The sequence below is a fragment of the Ixodes scapularis genome, unplaced genomic scaffold (assembly GCF_016920785.2).
Source record: "Ixodes scapularis isolate PalLabHiFi unplaced genomic scaffold, ASM1692078v2 PGA_scaffold4__175_contigs__length_147842914, whole genome shotgun sequence".
Lineage (NCBI taxonomy): Eukaryota > Metazoa > Arthropoda > Arachnida > Ixodida > Ixodidae > Ixodes > Ixodes scapularis.
The window spans coordinates 84,432,224-84,454,600 of record NW_024609879.1 but is presented as its reverse complement, the minus strand read 5'-3'; the positions used below and the strand labels follow the sequence as shown (position 1 = coordinate 84,454,600).

General features: G+C 43.3%; 2 protein-coding genes across 2 annotated transcripts; one reads left to right on the top strand and one right to left on the bottom strand.

The window, feature by feature from the left end:
- Positions 1 to 236: 236 nt before the first annotated feature.
- LOC8039673 (zinc finger and SCAN domain-containing protein 12-like) lies at positions 237 to 10,000 on the bottom strand. Its single transcript, XM_040503079.2, has 2 exons — positions 9,889 to 10,000; positions 237 to 2,939 (listed from the first exon to the last, which is right to left on the bottom strand). The coding sequence occupies exons 1-2, from the start codon at positions 9,962 to 9,964 to the stop codon at positions 2,446 to 2,448; spliced, it is 570 nt and encodes a 189-aa protein (XP_040359013.1). The 5' UTR covers positions 9,965 to 10,000; the 3' UTR covers positions 237 to 2,445.
- An 8,748-nt stretch (positions 10,001 to 18,748) lies between these two features.
- On the top strand, positions 18,749 to 20,429 carry LOC8039674 (zinc finger protein 257-like). The gene has a single exon (XM_029989790.3). It carries the CDS (start codon positions 19,651 to 19,653, stop codon positions 20,290 to 20,292), a length of 642 nt encoding a protein of 213 aa, XP_029845650.3. The 5' UTR covers positions 18,749 to 19,650; the 3' UTR covers positions 20,293 to 20,429.
- Positions 20,430 to 22,377: the final 1,948 nt, after the last annotated feature.

Here is a 22,377-nt window from a genome sequence, read left to right as displayed (position 1 = left end):
TGCTGTAGTTATCTTGTGGTTGTTTTGGCCTATGATTCACGAAACACCTCGTTTATCAAGCATGCAAGAATAATCTGTTTTTCTAGAGGGTGATTAACTGAAAACTCAGCACCTTGATCCTGTCCCCACTGTTTGTGTTCAAAGATAGCTGATTCGTAATATTAATATTCATTTGCATCTTTATGATCATGCAGTTTATAGAACCGCGCCACAGTGAAAGATAAAAGGAGAGCAAATATGCCAGAACAAAAATTTTAATGCAAGAACAAAGGCACACATTCAAATAGTCTTAACATATATTCTAATATATGAAATTATGCACATACTTCGGTATTGACTACACATAATTCAAGCAATCTGACCAAATCAAAAGTATGCTCACCTGGCAAGATTCCCAAAAAGAAAACCAGACTTTTAGATTCCTCGTTACCCAAAACGGCATGCAACATCCTTTTTGCTGACCATCATCCCAGAACAAACCACAATACCGAGAAAGTTAGTACATAAGCAAAAAGTGCCAAAACAAACACTACACATGTACAGCTTTGTGCTGCCTAATTCTTTTTCCCCCTACATTTTTAGTTAAAAAAATTATATATTAGGACTATTTTGACTACTTCTAGATAACCTGATCAAAGGGGGTTATCTTGGGCTATGGTACACCATGTTCCATAAATAACAGCACTCTCATGCACCAGACGTACATGTTTGCTGTATCGATACCAACAGGCAAATGTTCTGTACAGAACATCAAAGAACACTACGTCTATAAACTTCAGATTATTGACGTGCGAGAAAGCGGAATCAATTAGTTTGTCGAACTATAGACAGATCCTTTCAACAAAAGGCTCCTGCATTCCTTTCAATAACAAACCAAGCTCACAACATTCCGTCAAAAGCGTCTTTCCGCGCATACCGCCTCGGTCACCAGCATCCAGATATTATAGTCTAGCTTGCCCAACCCTTGGCAGTTCCGACGAGGCCTCGTGCAAGCTTGGGCCTGAGATTATATTCCATTTTTCCTGGACGAAGCAAAGGCAAAGCCGTCGGAATGTTTTCACTATAGTTCCAGTACCTTCCAGTGAACGAAATGAATAAATGAATGAATCATTCAATTTACTACTCTTCCTTCGAGAGCAGTCCAATCTATAATTCACTTGGTAAAAAAAAAAAGCATTTCATCGACGAAACGTTGCAGGAGCTTCTGTCCACAAAAAGATTTTCTATAAAACGTTGTGGTGTCGACAAAACGTCAATCCATGTAATGTGCGTTGACAAAAAGTTGTCCATGAAATGCGTTTCGATGAAATGGCACAGATCCGCAAGAAAGTCTCCCCCTAAATCAGAGAATGCAAAGCTAAAAACCACCTGAACCCCAAAATAAAATAAAAAATTATTGAAGGAATGCAGGAGAGTTCCATGTGATTAAACTATATTTTAAAAATTTATTCATAATATGCACGTTTCTCTACAATGTGTTTCTAGGTAAAAGCCTATCGCTTTAGAATGTTTGGGGTGAAAAACTAAACTGGAGAGTTCATTAGTAAACTAGAAAACCGAAAATGACGCAAATCAGCCTGAATATTCCAGGTCAAAAGAAATAAAAGCTGTAAAAAACAAAAAATGGAAATCTCCGATACAAAATAAACATCAGAAGTGCAGAAATTTGCATACACAAACGAGCTACTGAGGCAGATTCAGTTGAGGTGCCATCTCCCGATAGAACCAACAAGCAGACAACAAAGTGCGTCGTCTGCTCGCTGCACCTATCGGGAGATGACGCCACAAGTAAATAGTGTCGCTAACTTGGTCGTCGGCGAATGCACCCAACTTCGACTTTGGCAAGCTTTCTGCTCTGATGTTTTACACAAAGAAAACTACACTTTAGAATTTCACATGGTAAAACTGACCACATTCAACGAAAGTTTGAGTTTCCTATGTACAGGTGCCGATTCTTTTGGTTTGTTTTACAGCGGAAGGTTTAAGCGAGGTGCATAGTGCCATCACCCGGTGCACCACGTTCAATTCTACCTCCATGGCCCTGACCCTCCCTCCGCGATCATCAACTTTTCAAAGCCAGATTTGACTACGATAGAGCACTGCACCCGCTTGGAATCGCTGAATGTTGCGGTGAGCGATTGAGACAAAAGATGGTTACACCACGGAAAAGGTGGAATGCTTAGCGACGGAGGGGAAATGTTTCTGTTGACTTCCGATAGATGGCAACACGAAAACTCGTTCACTCCGAAAAACGTCACACTGTAGTCCCGACAACTGCCACACATGGCAACAGACCAGAAAAAAAATGTTTTCCTTCGCGATTATGAATTGAAATCGCAGTGTTTCGGGGGAAGGTGGCGCATTTTCCCTCACTTGCACCAAGATGAACCCGAAAAATACAAACCGCAAATTCTTTCAAAGTCAAAATCGCCGCACTGCCCCTTTTCAAGAATTGGCCTGATTATGACAGAGGCTGTGCACGACGAGCGTTTCCTCGCGGGCAAACGCCCTGCTGCAGTGCCGGCACTTGTAGAGCTGGCAGGCCTGTAGCTTCTTGTGAGCCAGCATGCTGGACGAGCCGACGAAGCTTTTCCCGCAGGTGTCGCAGGTGTAGGGCCGCTCGCCAGTGTGGAGCCGCTGGTGCACCGTCAGGTAGCTGCTGCGCGTGAACGCCTTTCCACACATGTCGCACCAAAAGGGCTTCTCTCCCGTGTGCTTCATCTCGTGCCTGGCCAGGTGAACTCTCTGGCTGTGGCTGTAAGGGCAGAAGCGGCACCGATGCCTGGCCTCTCCCCACCGGCACGGCGTCCTCGGGTGGGCGTCCGGAGGGTGGCCCTGGGACACGGTGCCGCAGTCGTCGCCGTAACAGCCGTCCCCTCCCGTGGAACGAAGCATTTCTTTTGGCTTGTCTGGGAAGGGCCTGGTGTCGGTTTCGGGCACTGAAATGAAAACGAAACCCTTCTTCACTTTTAAAATGAGTACGAAGGCTGACTAGGCCTTTGCTATGCTTCGTCGCAGGTCAAGAGCAGCACCAAGCTCTTCCCACGATCTTTCCGCTTTAGCAGAGCAAATGCCAGAGAGGTGGCGAGTGGACTCTCCTCCTCTCTGGTGTTTGTTCTGCTAACGTAGAAAGAGCAGAGGGCTTTGTGAACGGAGCCTGTCCCGCTGTTCATAAACCACAACAGAGTGTAACTTGGTGCTACAAGCTCTTTGCTTTCCACGCACTTGACGCTGGTCCACATATTGGCATTCGAGTGCGATCGACCACACTGCAGCTACTTACGACGAGAATAGACGCTGGCGCCATCAATCCACCAGGCCTGGAACACTTCGGGTCTACATATATTTGCCGATATTTTTACGCACCATTCTCAATCGTGGGCCAAAAATAGTTCTGATGTTATAAGTGACCACTTCTCACAGACACAGCATAGATTTGATCTTGCAGACGCTGCAAAGTCTTCCATCTAGTTATGCGCAGACTAAAAGAGTTCCATGACTACCCGATAGATGGTGCTGCTTTGTTGTAAGCGGTTACATGCAGTCGATCGAAAGTAAAGTGCAAATGCCTTCACGGTCTATAAGCAATTTTGTTGGTCAGACCTTTTTTTCCCCCTCCCCTACATCATCTTTTAGTAAGGCAGTTTGTAAGCCGCATGAACGCTTCTACAATAAAAAAGATGCGAGGCTGTTTCTTCCTGAACAATAGACGGCGCCGAGGTCATATCAGCGGCCATTGTAGTGGCCCTGCCGCCGAGCGCGTACCTTTGCCGGTGCACACTACGCATTACTGGATTCGCGTTTTCTCGTCAAGAAAGAGTGGGAGTGACACCGGCATAGTGCAACGACGTCATGTGCAAGCCATGTAGGCTTTTGTTTTCATTTTCTTTCATTTAACTCTCGTGGACGGCACAACACACTTCTATGTTTCACTGTAATACCTCCGGTAAAACTCTCACGCCATCTTCGTGAGCAATTCGAAAGTAAAAAAAAAGTGCAAGCAATACACAATTGTTGCACAAAGGATCCCAGCTTTGATCGCACTTTGTCAGAGTTTTGACTGCACAAACTCTCGCACGATGTTGGTCTTGTGCAAAACTCTAGGAACATTGTAGAAAATCTCACAAAGCAGTATCTAGTACAACAGACACTTTTCAAAAGTGAGTCATCCATTTAGTGATTACTGCGAGAACAATTTGAGGACACCGTATTTTGGGCGTTCATTCCGATGAGCATGCACACGAGAATGCCCGGGTGAGAGCATAACCCAATCAGTTGGAGAAGGGGGGAAAGAGAAACTCCATCTTATCCAAACCCTCTTGAGCAACCCAGATGTTGCTCTTGCCTCCCTTGGAAATTAGCCTGACACTCGAAATTCGTACAAAAGCGGCTTTCCCCTATCTCTAGCCTGTGGCTTCGACAGCACTGCATGCAACTAGCAACATGGAGCACGGTCATCCGTCTCCCTCCAATGCACCGATTGCAGTCGGACCGTAGCCTTTGCCATTTGCCAAGTTCCAGCGAGATGGAGCGTAGAAGTTTAGTCACCTGTATTGATCACCGAAACACAAATGGAAACTCCCCTTTTACAGTATGTGTGAATTTTTGTTCACTAAAAACAATACTGATACCAAACAAAGACTTGTACAAGTCGGCAATGGTACCAACGGTCATATCGCCTCGACAACGAGTATCGGACAACAACGCCTCGTAAAACTGCCGACGAATGTACCTCACTCAGGTTAATCGCGTCGAGATTGAAAGAAAATTCAAGCCTATTAATTCTGAGTTGGAACGCAAAAAGCTCAAAAACTTCAAATCCTTATAAACACTGCCAAACAAAGCAGAAAATAATTAACAAATACATATACCGGGTATCTCACCAAAAATCAACCAACACTTTCCCGTGAAAACTACCTATGCACTGCACGAAAACACGACTGGTGTCAGCATTTTGCCAACTTTTCCATTTAGGTGGAATGCAAACAAAACTAAACAGAGCATACCCACATTCTTGGTGGCACAGACCTATAAGACAGAAATAAGCACAACAAAGCCAATCAATTAGTCAAAGCAAACTAAACTAAGCAACATACATATGAAACTCGGTAGAGACGCAACACCCAGTGTGCCTTTCTTGCACCAATAATCCATCGATGTACTAAGCTGCCTCATTACAAAAGTACCAGATGCGATCTATCTAGCAACCTGGTTTATTTCCATGGCTATAACATTGTTGAAATAAAAGAAAAACCTTCTTTTCAACTTATGGTTCCAGGAATTTGTTTCGGATGAATAAAAAGAACATAGGAGTCTGCCTTCCCCCTATCCAAGGTAGCCTTTCCCCTGAAAGGTAACTAAAGTGGGTGCAAAATTACTTCCCCACAATATAACTTCCACTTTGCCCTCAGAGGAAGTTTGCCAACCATTGTATAGAACCTTAAATCACAACACTTAAATGGAGGTCCCGAAAATTCTTCTATGCTGGTCAAAATAAATCTTCCAAATTGAAAACAAGTTGTGAAATAGTGAAAATTAATTATAAAATATCTCAACAGAAAAATGTGATCAATCCAGTAAGCAGTCTTGTTACTTAGTGAGAACAGTGAGCAATGTTCTTCACCTTGGTAACTAATAAAAAAAAATCCTGCAGACACTCCAGCAGCAAAATAACATGAGGATAAGGATCATGGAAAACAATGGCATTCATCATATAAAAAACCTAATTGTCATTTGTTTATCGCTAAGTTGACTGGGCAATGAAAGTTACACACTCATTGAACTGGTCAATCATTGGTCTAACACCACAAGATCACACTCTCCGCAAACTCACAAGTCAAGCGGGATCGGGCAATAAAAGATAGGCAAATGATTGGTCAGGCGAGTATGTGACTTCTATTGCTCCGTCAGCTCACTGGTGAACGAACTGCAGCAAACGGCAAAGCCTTCTAAGGCAGGTCCAAACGTGCCCATTTCCAAAAACACTCCTTTGTACTTCCAAAACGAACTGCCATCCCATTAGGACCACACGTGTGGAGCGCAAGGGTGAGCTCGAAGACTGTCCTTGTCTGAGAAGTCTTTTCGACAGCTGCGGCAGGTGTAGGGGCAACCTCCGCCATGCATCCTCCTGTGCTTGGTCAATTGAGACAAATCCCCGAACCCTTTCCCGGAGCTTCCACACTTGTAAGGCCTCTCTCCAGTGTGAGTCCTCTCGTGAACGATCAGGTAATATTTTACACCGAACGACCTCCTGCGGGTGGTGCACTCGAAGGGCTTCACGCCGGTGTGCCTCCTTTCGTGTCGCGACATGTGCGCTCTGCTGCGGCCAGTGTCAGGGCAGAACTGCCATTTGTGCCTGCCCTTCTTGGGCTGATGTAGCACATTCCAGTGCTTTTTTGGCGAAGGAAACAGCCAGCCGCAGTGACCGCTGTGGAAGCGTTCCTCAGTTTGGGCCACAGAAGAACTTGTCTCTTCCAAGTCTGTTGGGGAACGAAGAAAGACAAAGGAGCCCGTCAGTTCTCAAATGTAATAAAAAGCTTTTTAAAGCAAAACAAAAATATTGTCTGGCATTTCGGTCACAATTCCTTTTCAAAACTCCTGCCGGTGCACCCTATACAACGATGCAACTTATACAAGCTTCTTTTTAGAAGTATGTACCTTAACTGTGCAAGATGTAGGTCATATCCACATTTAGAACAAAAGTAGGGCAGAGCACCCGCCGATGGCCTATTCTTTCGGAGATCCGAAGACGGTTAAGGCGTGGTGGCATGGTCTGTGGCTACGATGACCCCACGTGTCACTCTTTGTAGCATTCTGTAACTGTGCGAGTTATACAAAAGTGCAACTTAAACGCAAATTCTTTTTGACAAAACGGCTATTTACAAGGGGGTGCACTTACAGAATGGTGCAACCCGTAGACCAAGAAATATGGTATAGCATATTATGGAACTGTTTAGCTGGTGCAGGTCAACAATTTTTATGAATGTGTTCCATCTCAGATACAGTCCAAGTCACTGATAATCACATTCTACCCCTGGCTCTAGATATGACTAGAAGCATTCACATTTGTTAATAGGTCTTAGTGACAAGAACACATAACACTGGATGAAACTGACTCTTTATGCTTGTAAATAATACAAGTGTTCAGTGAGAAGCAAGGAAAAAAACAGCTGTACACATTTCCTCACACTGTCTGAACTGCCGAATATTGAACAAGAACAAAATGCCCGGCTACCACTTTTTGGCTACTGCCCCACACACCTTTGTTCACTTTCAGGAAAGCAGGTAATACAAAAAGGGAATGGAGTAAAGCATTCAGTTCAAAACAAAGTATACCTATAAATATAACAATATCTATAATAAGTTGTTTGATACCATTAAGGATGATGATGATTAAGAGTTTTATGGTACAAAATGCTATGTAGGCCTAAGTGCATCCAACATGGTTGATGATACCCTCAATTGTGCCATGGAACAAAAGGTATCTTGGAATCTTCCTTTCTGAAAAGAAAAAATTATGTGCATACATTCTGGAATATAATAAAAAAAGTAAATAATACTATCCTTCAATCTTTTTTCTTTTTTTTTTCTTGGTATAATTAAGGATTGAGAACAGTAACATGAGGCACAAAGGGTCATCAAAGGGTCATGAAAACAAGTTGTTGAAGCCTTGAGGCACTTGGAACTTCGAGCAGATAAAACAAAAAACTGTGCCGACATTCTTAGAGCACAGAATAAAACCGACAGAAAAAACAAACACAGTAGGACATATAAACTCGTCTAAAAGACCACTCGGACAAGAAAGCAAAAGTAAAACAAATTGCTGCACCTAAATCTGATAAACAGGAAGCTGCAGAGCAAGCACATCATATTACCAACCTGAAATCAATGTTGCATACATGCATATCGTGTGTGCTGAGCATCCTAACAGCTGTTGAAGGTAGACAAGAATGTTGAACAATTATTTGCTTTGAATGACAATGAAAGACAGTAAAAGCGAGACGAATTCCATTATGTTCATGTGACCTTCATGCACTCTGGCTGCCAAGCAATGAAGAGAGACACACGACTGTGCATCACAGTCCTCAGTCCCCAAGTGAGCACTGTCTTCTTGCATTTTCAGGATGAGCAGAGGCTGCTGAAGCAGGATTAGGAGAAATAGTTTATAAGGTCAAACGAAAGCTGAGACTCGAAATTTCCAAACAGCAGCATACAAGTTGCCACTATCAGCACATTTATAATTAAATTAATTACCCTACAGGCATTCTATTTTTATTTTAATTTAGCCAAGTAGAATTGTATAATTCAAGAATTAAAGAAAAAAATATATATATATCTTTACGGCCATCTACACGCCAAAGCCTCCGTCTTGCAAAACAGAAAGAAGTAGTCCTGAAGCCGACATTTTATTTAGAGTGAATCATGAGCTCAAGAAAGCAAAACTTTTGCTTGCTCTAATGTAATAATAGGACACAGAGTCACTTTTCTTAAATATGAACATGAACTCCATTCATAGAGAAGTTCTTGTTACCGGCTTTCAGTAACAGGGCAGTTCAGTTCAAATTTTAATCGCATCATTCCAATGCTGAGTCACATATTTTAAGAAAAATTAGATTTCAGATAGACAAGTTATATTGATTTATAGGACACAAAAAAAGCAGTACAATAAATTGGATTACTGTGTACGGCACAACTTTTCTGCTACCGATTTCAAATGCTTCAAGCAGTGATTTCTACACACCTCCAGGATATCCTACACAAAGTGCACAAACCTATGACATAGTACACAATCCAGAACCCCCCTCTCAAATTGACAACCCTGGTTTCCAGCAAGCAACAAAACACACCTGAAAAACAAAAACAAATAGAAGATTGCAGTCAGGGTAAAAAAAAACATTTGTGACAAAGTGCCATGTATACTACAGGAGTGGTAACTTAAACTTCACGTGTAAACAAAGTAGAACGGACTGAAGAAAAAGTGAAAAGTGGGCAGACAAGCTCGAGCAGATTTAACACCTCGAATGTAAGGAACAACAAAAAATTGAGAAACACAAAACATGTGTCCCTGCACTTGACACAGTTTATACTTCTCAGATTTCTTTTGTGCTCAGACACAGGATAAAGGCCTTTGAGAAGTAAGTCATTCACAACTATACTCCGTTTTATGATAACTTGGCAAACTGTGAAGGCTAGGGGCCCCACTACCCAATAAGAACGTCGGAGCAAGGCACATGACCTTATGTCGTGGGAGCTTTTGTGACAGTGCGCCAAATTTGAGGCCCGGAGGAACCAGCTGTCATCTGCTGGTCAAGAATCCTCTGCTGCGAAACCATTAAACTTCGAATGAACGTCCACTGCCACAATCGATCTCGTCGGAGTAGCGCCACAGATTTACGGATAAATTGAGCGTATGGTTATCTCATGAACTGTTTCAGACGAGTAGCGATCTCGTCTGAAACATAACCAAATAATTTATTAGAAGGAATACATGCTACTACACTCATTTGCAATAGACAGCGTGCCTACAGTGCAAAATTCTTCCCGAGCAGTTTGGAAACCTCGCGTCTGAAAAAATGTGTGCGCATTCTGCCGTCCACGCAATCGCGCTGTGCCAAGGGGAGAGGGCCGCCACTGACGCACCGAGATACTGGATTCGCCAAGACGCAAAGGCAGCTGTCTCCACTGTCTCAAAGGATGCCAACAACGAAGATAACAGCAGCCACCCCTAACAATTCAAAAAAGAAAATCTCGAGGCCGCGCACATCTAGCCAATTCCAACTAAGCAAAAACTGTCAGCCATCACATTTTCACAGTTAGATGCGTTGCCTAGTAAAGTATTTGACGTAAGAGAAAGGAAGAAGAGTAGCAAAGTTGCTCGCCTGCCCTCACCCGCTCGCCTGCTTATTCTCCGAGGTTGCCTCCGCTGCCTGCTACAGCCTGGTTCAGTAGAGCAAGTTCCCAGCATTTCTTTTCGGCGTTGTAGGAGTTGCTACTGCTTGGTGTGTCTGTTGCGGCCAATAGGAGCACACTTGAACAGTTGGAACAGACAAGTGTTACGCGCCTCATAATGAAAACGTTCTGAACCCTCGCAGGTCTCAGAGCTAGGTTGAAATGGGTTAAATATTGTAGACCGTCACCCAATCCATCATTTCCTAAACAAATGCTGCCACCTGCCTAAAAAAATGGATAGTATTTGTGTGTTCATCTTCTTGTGGTGATTGAAAGGCAATGGGATAGTGCTGCCCTGACCGAACTAAAGGGCCAAAGATAGCCCACAATAAGCACAAATGCGACCAGATACTCAACAACGGTAATTTTGAAAATGGTGGATTTCCACGAGATTTGAGACCCTCGCAATGTTTGTGGCCGGGCACTGCAGAACGACTATTTCAAGAGAAAACTAGCATATCGAACATAGAGGTTGAAAGAACGAGCCATCAAGTGATCCGACGCTCAGCTCGCAGACATCAACCATGATTGTCGTTGCAGGTCAAACGTCCCGTTCACAAATTGTCGGGTTTACGGAACCCGCATCAAAAATTCCCCCACCGTGAAATATGTTTTGCAGTGCCGCGCAAGGAGCCCGTGGGGTTCTCTCGTGGGGTTTGTTCCCGCGGCGGTTAGAAAGGAAACAACGCTTGCGTGACGCACAGCAGTTACTGCGAATCCTGGATACATTACCCCAGCTACAGTGAACTAGAGTAAGCTCCAAAGGTACTTCTCAAAATTGAAAACTCCATTTTTTATTATTTTTTGGCAATCCTCTTGGATTGGATTAGATGTAGATGTGGATAAAATATTTACTCCTAGCTCTCGTTCAGTTTCACTTTCAAACACGATTAAATATTTGTTTTTATTATAAAAGAAATTTTAGTGATACACTATATATTCCGCAATTAAAATATTTTATACTTCTTAAAAAAATAGTGGGCACCACCATGAAAACCTATATAGCTCCTTCGTAGGAGCTATATAGTGCTCTAATATAAACTAGCCATTATTTCAGTTTCAATCCAGCGCAGAAGATATCTCGATCCAACGATGGTCGTTGATAGGCTGTGATACAGGTGATACATGTTGGTTCTGATCGGTTGTGATATTTCCTGCGATTGTGCGAAGTCGAGCTTTTGAGCCGAGTGATGTGTGTAGTTTACGATTTCTGTAGCTTTCTGCCGGAGTGCTAATCGTAAGTAAGGCACCTTTTGCTTCGTCCCACGGCCGGATCTCTCTAGTGTTGCTTATGCTAGCGTACCGTCACCGTTTCTAATCCGACCCTCCCTCGTCTAGTAGCCGTATCAGCTGTTGTGTCAGTAACATCATAAGGGAAGCTAAAAGCGTCAGGGAACAAGCATTAAAAAGTAGTCAAACAGCGCTCGTCTAGTTTTTGTTCTCTGGCGCTTTTAGTGTTTCTACGGTGTATCAACTGGCCCACCATTCTGTTCAGCTGTCACTCGCACTTCACAAGTTTTCTTTACAGGCAGTTATGTAGCATCGCTCCACTACTACAGTTAGTGGCAGGTTGAGAGTTCAGGGGAAATTCCTCCCACCTCTTTCTACTTCAGCGGAGCGGACGCTGGAGAGGAGGCGACCTCCTTTCCAGCGTCCGCTCTGCTACAATGGAAAGAGGTGAGAGGAGTTTCCCTTGGAAGTTTTAGCCTGTCATCAGCTATAGGTCGGAACACGAACTGCTGGCTCCCCTGTTAAAGTCTCCTACGTGTTCTAGTTTGGACCTGCGCACTGTCTTCTTTTTTCCATATTTTTTATGTGAACAGAATTATACTTCTGACACTTCTGCATACAATTCTCACAGTGAAACATCGAAACTCAGATCTGTACTTTACACGCGAAGCTCTGATGCCGACAAACTCCGACCTCTGCTGCCGACACAACGGAATCGGAAGTGGGGAGCTAGGCTGTTTTACCCAGACGACACGGTGGAGTACGGAGCCCAACTTCTCTTGTAAAACGGAACGGCTGCGAGTCAGTGTTTGTGTGTCGCGCCTGTTCCTTTCTGCCCTTGTTTAATTGTGGGTGTGCCGAAATTACAGAAAAAGCCTGGGTTGGCTATTGCTACCCTTTTAAAATTTTTCAGAAATGTTTAATAATAGGAGAAAAGAAGAAAAATCCGAAGCTTTTCGCCACAATGTGCGAAGGAGCGAAAGCGACGGCTGTCATCAGACGTAGTAACACACACTTTTATCCATATTCGCTTTTGATTGACTCGATCACACACAACAGAGCCTTGCGGTCACTGAAATGCATGGGATGGGGAAAACACTGAAAATGTGAGTCAACGTCCCTGCCTAGAATTAAATTTAGACAAGTAGTATCATTGAGCTATCACTGTAGCTATCATTGTAATAATGAGATGTTTTGCTCCAGCCCAAGGCAAGCGCCATCGTGCCCGCCATCTTTCAGTCGAGGGGTGAACTACTCTGGTTGGATGTGACAAGATTTGACGACGTTGCTATGTTTTTGCCTACAGAACGCCACCACAAATGCAGCTGTAAAGTCTCCATATTAGGTATCGCTGTAATAATAACCTTTCTTGGTTCAGGAGAGCCGATATTTCGCAGATAGAAGCTAGCGGCAACCACTAAAACCAAACCTCCTAAGAATCTGAGAGAAAGAGTACACTGTTTTAGTCAAGCTTGATGCAGGTGACTAAAGGAGCCTGAAATGTCATGACTTGTTCTTCAGGAAAGTTTTTTCAATGTGTGATGGAGAACTTCTAGACCAGTGATGTGTGTTTCATATGGGGCTCAATAAGTAAATCACTCGGGTGTTTGTGGGAAAGACGTCTGGATAAATGCAGAAGCCCTGTCTATCTGCTGCAGGCTGCAGCAGAAGTTAGCAAAATTGGCAGAGGGTAAGTGGACAATCATCCTCCCAATCACATTTTTCGTTATGATATTTGACCCCAATATTTGCAAAGCCATGCTCAGCTGCCCAGTATGTAGACCATGACATTGTCGGAGTGTGCATAGCTGGCACTTTCAGTGCTCCAGTTCAGGGAGAGAGCATGCTGTGGGGAATGGGGCGTAATGCTTAGAGATGTTATTTGGAAAGGTATTGCTACAGTCCATCACAGCACAAGCTAAAGTACAGATTTGTGTATGTATAAACAGGTAAAAACTGACATAATGTTGTCTTTGTAACTGTTTTGGTGGTCACCTGTTAGTGTTCGTTGCCTCTGATTTTAATGTTGCTGGAGAAAGTCCACAGTTATTACATGATATAGTCTCCGCATTTGTTGAAGTGTGTCAAGTTCGGTAGACGGAAAAGATAGTCCACTCAATGAGGTTTTATGTCATTTGGAATGGCAGTTTTTATTTGTTGTGGGTTGGTAATAATCTGGCGACATGGGTAAAATCAGTCCATGTTAACAAAAAAGATAGGAAGGCTCGTCAAGTGCATTTGCTTTGTATACTGGGCGGGGCCAAAGCCATTGTGAAGTCAAAATGCATGCTTACAAGGGAAATTTGGGCACCATGAAAGTTATGATTGAACTGGTGTCTTCTTTTTGATTTCTTGCTGGGCTCTGTTTTATTATTGAATTCTTTGTATGCTTAAAAATATTCAAACAAAAATATATTTAATGTGGCTTCAAGGGAACTAGGCGCACCTATTTAGAAAAATTGAAAAAGTGGACATGGCACTTTGACATTGGACACTTCTGAAGCATTGTTGGAATGTCATTATGCAATCCATTTCTGCAGGCAACATGGTGACATCATTAAATGCCAACACTCAGTACTAGGTAGCTCAAAAATGGTTCCTGTAATTAGTATCTCGAGATGCTAATTACAGGAACTCTAGTAGTTGCTTTTCAAGTAATTATTTATCACATTTAACTGAGTTTTCAATGTGTTGTGCACAAGATAAGCAATCCCTAGGGAAGTGGTCTCAAACTCACTTGAGTGTGGGAGCTAGATAGCCCACACTGATAAGGTCGAGGGCCAACGGACACTCTAACAAATGCCTGCGCGTCTACTTACCCACAAAACACTCGAAAAGCCAATCTCTGCGATCTGCCAAATCAGCTCAGCGAATGATGAGGCGGAAAATTTGTTTAGACCTCAAAATTAAGTTTATGCTGTGGCATTATTCAATTAAAGCAGGACGCTTTGCATTGCGTAATGCTGCAGCACAGACTTCTTTTTTAGCTCTAAATGGATGTTCCACCTCATCATTCGCTGAGGTGATTTCGTAGATCGAAATGATTGGCTCTTTTAGTGTTTTGCAAGTAAGTAGATGTACAGGAATTTGTTAGAGTGTAAGACGGGGGAGGGGATTCAAAAGTTTTTTAAGGGAACAAACCTTGTGCTCTATGCTTTTTGTAAACACACAGCTTTGCCAGTGACATCTCGAGATTTGATTCATTTATATGACTACTTTGGGCCGTGACCTGATGTGATAAAGATTTAAAATAAACCGCCTCACCAACGTGCTGGCATTTTTCATAGAACAAGAGAACAAGCACACTGTGGTTTTCTTTGCTCATTTCACTCAGGAATTAACCAGGTTTAACATGCCTCTAAAGACAATCAATTAATTTGGCAATTCTTGCTTTCCTTACGATTTTTCTTACAGCACTCGGAATAAATACTTGATATTTTTGAAGCCGAGAAAACTGAGCTCGTAGCTTTATCTGTGGCAGTTGCTCCTGCTGATCGAGAGTTCGCACAGCCGAGTTGCATCTTTCATAGAATAGCTCGTGCTTGGAGCCTAGTAGTGGAATTGTTGTACATTACAAAAAGCTGGGAAGCAAAAAATAAAGCAAACAAAGGGCACATGGACGCAGATCAGTATCAACTATGTGAATATGTTAAAAGAGCAGAGCTACTTTTTGAGAAAAAATGAATCGACAAGATGAGATCACTATGGTGCATCCCATTTCTAGCACTCGAGATATCGGAGACAATTGTGCAGGCAGTGTGCGATGGCGCGGCAGCTATGTTTTCCACCTTCCGACCATGGAATGTGGATGAACAGTTTAAACGTCAAAACTCTCGGAGGCCTGCGCACGCTGGTGACAACCCGCAGTTTGTAAGCTTCCGCAGCGAAGGCGTAGGATTTGCTCTGCTGCCTTGACGAGGTTTCGCCAGCGTGCACAGGCCTCTGAGAGTTTCGTCAAATAGTTGTGGTAGGTTGTTTAACCTTTTAATCCACATTTCATGGTCGGAAGGTGGAAAGCACAGCTGTCGCACCATTGCACGATGCCCGTATGGTTGTCTCTGATGCCTCAACCGTTCTTTGGTACCGACGACGCTTGCCAACATTAAAATGGCAACGCTCTCAGTGTTCTCAGACCACCAAGCAATTTCACATAAGGTTCATTGGGAGAGCCAGCACAAAACAGGGGGGGGGGTTGAGGAAGAGAAAACTGAATCAGCTGCTACCAAATCCTTACATAACGGCAACTGCTAGATCCCATTGATTTCACGGACATCTAGCCAGTAGAAGTTTCAGCACTCAATTTGTCACAATTCTACAGAAATATTAGAGTTTTAACCTGATGGTAAACTGAACTCTGTAATGATTTATTACCTTGAATGGGTGCAGCTGCCTTTCCAAATTAAAGCAGTGCAGATAAAATGTGTCTCCAAATCATGTCTCTGATGCCAGTTTCTACTGTAAATCATAGCATGATTCCAAAATGACATATTTTGGAATATTCGGTGTGTGCAGAACCATACCCTCAAATTCATGTGTTGCAGGTGCATTCATGTTACCAACTTCTCAGAGTTGTCTATGTGTGAAAATTAAGACATTGTGAAGCGTAACTGATATAAAAAAATTCCTTCTTTTTAACAGATGGAAGTCTGACAGCAGGACCCAACCAAATTCGTCTTCAAACAGCTCGACCGAATTCAACATTTATGACATGCCAAACAGAGAATAGATTGTGTTCATCCTTGGTGTCTCTGCAATCAGCTATTGACCGTTGAACACTTTTTTTACAGACTGCATGCTCATTCAATTCATATTTCACCATTCAGTTTGCTGTATGTAGTGGAGTGCAATAGGTTTACTACGTGCCTAACCACAGACCATATCCTAGGCATGTTGACTACAGGCCTTGCATGTGGTCTGTGGTTAGTGATTGAATAGGGTGTTTCCCTTTACTTGTGACAGAATTTTTAGAAGAGGTGGGTGAGAATGGCGGCCGACTTAGTTTTCAAACACATGGGGCTCTATGGCACCGGAAACCGAAAACGGGCAAAAATGGGCTTCATTTACCCATTGAAATTTTCAGAAAATCACTTATAACTTTTGATTAAGTTATCGGACCGAGCTGAAACTTTGGCATCTGGTTGTGACCTCTAGCTCTACCTTTGGGCGGAGAATGAGCGTTTGGCGATGTCTAGTTTATTTTGGCGGTAAAAAAGACCTTGTAAATTTTCTTTTGTGACACCCTGTGTTTAGCGGGCTCGGCGGACATTAGACTGGGCAATATTCATCTAATTAACTAAAATTGCCTAACAAACATTTAGTATTGGTCTTATGAGTCATGCTCCAACTGCAGAGTTTGAAGCCAATCACTAATAAGTTTATACAATTTACAAGAAAGCAATGATATTTGAGATATTAATCCAGAAGTTTTCGAGCCTGTGAGCAGTTAAAGAAGTGCGGTCATAGAAGTGCGCCTGAATATTTACGGTGGAGAGCCCCAAGCAATGCAGAGAAGTGTGACCGGTTATCTAGGCAGTGTCTGTCAATGCTTCCAACAACTCTGCGCTGCCAAGCTAATTAGGTGACCGGCACAGGTGCATCACTCTTGTGCCTCAATAATAAGGTGCACTTCGTGCAGGCACTTTTTGAATTGCCGACAGGCATTGAAATACATATAGCTGAATATCACAAAGGTTATTTCTATTCATAAATTGTATAAATTGGTCAACCATTATTACTGATTGGCTTTAAAAAGGTACCACACTGAAATTTGGGCATGTCTGACCACAACCCAAAGACACCAGTTTTTTCTTTTTTAGAGCGCAGCTCTTAGGTGCCCGTTTCCGGCTTGAGCGGCGTCGGCGTCGCCGTCGGCGTCGGCGTAACCGCGCGGTGCATTGTGGGTAAATTTCCCCGCTAAATCTAGCGGAAAAATTTCTCCGCTAAATCTAGCGGAAAAACTTCCCCACTAAATATAGCGAAAAAATTTCCCCGCTAAATCTAGCGTGAAATTTTCCCCGCTAGATTTAGCGGAAAAAATTCTCCGCTAAATCTAGCGCAAAAATTTTCCCGCTAAATCTAGCGGAAAAATTTCCCCGCTAAATCTAGCGGAAAATTTTCCCCGCTATATTTAGCGGAAAAATTCCCCGCTAAATCTAGCGGAAAATTATTCCCGCTAAATCTAGCTGAAAAATTTCCCGCTAAATCTAGCGGAAAAATTTCCCCGCTAAATCTAGCGGAAAAATTTCCCCGCTAGATTTAGCGGAAAAATTCCCAGTTAAATCTAGCGGAAAAATTTCCCCGCTAAATCTAGCGGGAAAAATTCTTCGCTAAATCTAGCGGTAAAATTTCCCTGCTAAATCTAGCGGTAAAATTTCCCCGCTAAACCTAGTGGAAAAATTTCCCCGCTAAATCTAGCGGAAAAATTTTCCCCCTAAATCTAGCGGAAAAAATTCCCCGCTATATCTAGCCGAAAAAATTCCGCGCTGAATCTAGCGGAAAAATTTCCCCGCTAGATATAGCGGAAAAAATTCCCCGCTAAACAGCGGAAAAATTTCCCCGCTAGATTTAGCGAAAAAAATTCCCAGCTAAATCTAGCGGAAAAATTTCCCCGCTAAATCTAGCGGGAAAAATTCTTCGCTAAATCTAGCGGTAAAATTTCCCTGCTAAATCTAGCGGTAAAATTTCCCCGCTAAATCTAGCGGTAAAATTTCCCCGCTAAATCTAGCAGAAAAATTTTCCCCCTAAATCTAGCGGAAAAAATTCCCCGCTAAATCTAGCGGAAAAAATTCCGCGCTGAATCTAGCGGAAAAATTTCCCCGCTAGATATAGCGGAAAAAATTCCCCGCTAAAAATTTTTCTGGGGGGTCACGTGACCCCCCCCCCCCCCCCCGAGGTCACGCGACACCCCCCCCCCCCCCCCCCCCCCCCCCGCCCCGAGAACACGTGACCCTCAGTACCCTTCCCTCCTACTCCTCAAGAGCTGCGCTCCAATTCGGTGTTACAGGGAGTTGTAAACGGCTTTCATTTTTTTTTTGCTTGGAACAACATTGAAATTTTATTTAAAATGAGTGAACCGAATGTCGTTAAGTCACACTTCACATAAAAGAAGCGTCGCTCCGTGGAAGTATGACGTCAAGCTGCGTGCATGCGAGCCCTGTCAAACTTGTCTGAACCGGATTTCCCTTCTCACTCCTGCGAGGAGGAGGAGCAGCTCAAACGGCCAGCTTGTGATGCGTCGACGCTACCAAGTTGCAAAGTTCACAACCACGCCAGCCTTTATGTAGCCTTGGCCGTAAAGGAAATCGAGATGTCACGAAGGCGATGAGTCTCGGGAGATCCAGCGCCTCCAGTGCATTTGTGACGTCTGGTTTTCCTTCACGGCCAGGGCCATAGAGAGGCTTGCATGGTTGTGAGCCTTGGTGGCGTCAATGCGTTACAACCAGGCTATTTGAGTTGCCCCTCCACACTCCTTGCGGGGGTTAAATTGGTGGGGGTGAGAAGGAAAATCCGGTTTGGCCAAGTTGGACAGGGCTTGCGCACACACAGCTTGCCGTCGTACGTTTTCGGTCGGCTTTGCTTTTATGTGCAGTGTGACATGACGGCATTTGGTTTAGCCGTGTTATATATAATGTCTCGGTGTCTTTTCAAGCAAAAAATTTGTGTCTCTGTGGTGTGGCCAGAAGGTGGTTGATATTTAGACAGTAAAATAGGCGCTAGAATTTCATTGCAGTATCCTTTCAAAACTCGGAACATGACTAATAAAACCAAGACTTTGAATATTGTCCCAATTCACGTCCGCCGAGTCCGCTCAATGCACCACAGTGAAGACAGCACCCATGTAAGGGTGATTCACCTTTTTCAAAGGAATCTGTTGCGTGTAAAAGAAACCAACCTGTATAGGGGGTATTCAGTGGTGGCCATAGCTATGTGCTCAACTGCTGAGCATATGCCGACGGCAAACTCCCACAGTTCCTCTGCAACGTGCATTCCGCACCATCAAGATTGTTGGTTTTAGCAGCCTATTAATGTAAGCTCCGTCTGAGCATGCGCTCTAAACATCGCCCTCAGATATGGCGTCCGGTGAATACCTCTTATATTAATACTCTTCTTTTGTTGAGAGCTAGAGAGACAGTTTTTACTTGTTGGCAAAGGTGTACACATCTGTTGCATAATTTTTTTTATTCTGTATTATCTGTGTGTCTATGCCTCAAATGTCTAAAAATCTGTATTTTTGTTGGGGATGTATGTTTGCTCCCACTTCTAGTGTTTATCCAGTGTGGTATGCTTATCATGTACTCTGGTGTCAGCTGACATTTCATCATTAACTCCTTGACCTTCAAAAAAGACCAAACTCTCCTGTAATATTTTGTAATTTTGCAACAATCCAAGGAACGTGAATCCCATTTTATAATTTCTTCAACCTCATAAAGTCCTTATGCACTTTACATTAGTATAATTCAAGCTAGTGTTACCATGCAGATGTTTCACCCGGCGTCAGAACCGATATCATCCCCAGAAATGCAAAACAGAGCCAAGCATTTTTTGCCGTTTGTTAAGCTCATACATACAATGAAACTGACACTTTCCCCTTGTGTGCTGCTTTCAACAGAGCCTCGAGAGATCCCTTTGGATCCAGCCGGTGGCAGCTGGAGCTGCAAGGACTTCGGTAGCCCGTTCTCGTTCCAGACGTCGGTGACGATGCGCCGGAGGACGGTACACCAGTGGCGAGGGACGTACCACCACTGCCGCTACTGCAACTACTCCAGCTATGACAAGACCTGTGTGGCACGACACGAAAGAACTCACACGGGGGAGCGGCCTTTCGACTGCCAGATCTGCGGCAAGGCATTCACGCGCAAGTGCTTGCTCATCATTCACGAAAGGACTCACACGGGAGAGAAGCCCTTCAAATGCAAGCTCTGCGGGCAAGCGTTCTCGCAGGCGGCTCACCTGTCACACCATCAGATGGTGCACACGGGGGCAAAGCCCTTCAAGTGCCAGATCTGCGGCAAGGACTTCGCTCGCAAATTTACTCTGCTTAGTCATTATAAGGTGCACTCAAGCGGGAGGCTCTCGGGGCGCCACGCTTCGAGCGACGCGAGTTGTAACAAGTGAGTATTGGCGGCATGTCGTTGCGGAAGAGTGATGGTGCAACCTTCTCTTTAGATAACTACGTCCTCGTAGCTAAGACCACTTTTTCCTTCCGGCCACCGACCGGTTCTGTTCTCACATTTGAAAATGATTGCCTACCGAGTGTAGTTACTCTTTGCTTCATGTGCCATTACAAATCCACCACTTTGTAAAAAGAAAAGTTGTGAGAAAGTTTGTGCATTATGCACTGTAGTCACTGTCAGGATAAGAATGGCACAAGATCTTTTTCTTCAGTTGTCTCCCTTTTGGTGCAAACTGCTAAACTTCTATAGCACTTCGATATCTTGCGATTCCCAAGTACGTATAAGCAGCCGTTTGCAAAAGAGACCAGTTTTTATCCAAAATTCAATGCAACTTGTCGGAGATATCCCATGTTGAGGTGTCAAAGCCCTCTGCTCAGTGGCTACAAAGTAGGTGCCAGCCATTGCTGCTGAGTTTGTTTCAGTTGCGCTCGTAGCCCCCTTGAGCAGGTGCGGTTACATTTCGAGGAACAAAATCTTGGTAATCACTTCGGTGTATGTTACTCTGGAAAGTACTGCACTTTCTGTGTTGCCCCCATGGGTATGCTCTACGCAACATAAATTTTACCTCATTGGGCTTCTTTTTTTTTTTTTTTATGCTCACCACTTTATAATTGAGTGGGGTGCACTAAACTTTCCTGTAATGTTTAGATTCTTTTGTGTACCGGCAGGAAAATTTCAAACTTTTTTCATTGGCTATATTCAACCTCCATAGAAACTAAAGTTGATACACAAAATTTCTGACCACAATTTGCACATATTTATGTTGTTAGGGCAGATTATAGCTTGACCCTCCCACTAGTAAATATAGTGATTTCTGAGGATCGTTGTTTTCAAAAATAACAATTTGCAGGCCTCCCCCCAGCTGTATTGAGGCACGGCTGAGTATCCACTGGTTTACTTTCAATCCCCATCTGTCACGGATGACTTATTCTCAGAGCCAATGGGAAGCTGACAAATCTTTATTCTAGCTTCTGGGCATCTGAAAACTAAATTCACTCTTAAATTTACAATTTGTGGCCGTTGAAAGGAGCTTCCACACCCTCAAATTCCTGTTTTTAAGAGTTGTACAGTAAGAAATAACACCTACATATCAGACTTCATATGTAGCATCTTGAATTGTTGCATTTTCATTAAAAAGAAGGTAAGCAAATCAGTGTATAAATATCTTAACTCAAAATTTTATGTCATTTAAGGCAAACTGCCCGCTCTGCTATTATAGGGTTTTCATACCTTGTCCGTTCCTGTTTGCATGGCATAACCCACTGCGAACCTGATGACTTTAGTTGAGGATTGGTGACTCATATTGACACATCAACAAGCAGTAAAGGGGAACTGCATTTTAAGTATGTGGTTTTGTTGTAACAATTTGAATGCCTATTTATAAAATAAATCTGTTTGGTTTGGGTTACTTTGACCAAATATTTTAACTTGTGTGCGACCAGCGCAAGGTTGAGGAAACAAAGGTTGCTTGGCTGTGATGCTTTCATATCTATTGTGTACAGTGAGACGTTTTCAACTGTCCTGTGATGGTATTAGTGCATATAAATAAAAAGTTATCTTTTGCTAGCTTCAGCTGGCTGGGAAGACATAACGGTAATCTTGCGACCTTTATGCCAAGGAGTGTGATGCAGCCTGCACCTGTTAATTTCATCGATCAACACTTATTGCACATTTTGAGGCCTCAAATTGTCAGTTTAAAGTGAAGCAACTTGCACTTGCTCTAAACCGGAAAATTAGATGTTAAAACATTTTAATTTTCAGCCACAGTCACCAGCTATGTTTTCCCATTACACGTCATTCGAACACCGTCGGGCCAAAGGTCACTCCAGGGGCTTTATGTTGGAAACTTGGCAAAAAAAAAAAAAAAAGACGTTCTCGCCGACTTTCTAGCCAAGAGCCCCAGGCCGGTTCGGTGGCAAAAGAGAGTGTTAGCATGTTTGGAACCAAACCGTACAGCTTTTAGAACAAAACTCTCAACATTGGTGTCTGTCTTTACCAACTGTGACTTGGAACTGCAGAAAGTAAA

What these genes read in the sequence shown, in the direction of transcription:
- LOC8039673 (XM_040503079.2), bottom strand. Translation starts at nt 9,964, where the DNA reads ATGCTGGGAACTTGCTCTACTGAACCAGGCTGTAGCAGGCAGCGGAGG. An exon ending in GAGAATAAGCAGGCGAGCGG is followed by an intron (nt 2,940 to 9,888) that starts GTGAGGGCAGGC and finishes TTTTCATTTCAG; the next exon opens with TGCCCGAAACCGACACCAGG.
- LOC8039674 (XM_029989790.3), top strand. Translation starts at nt 19,651, where the DNA reads ATGCAGATGTTTCACCCGGCGTCAGAACCGATATCATCCCCAGAAATG.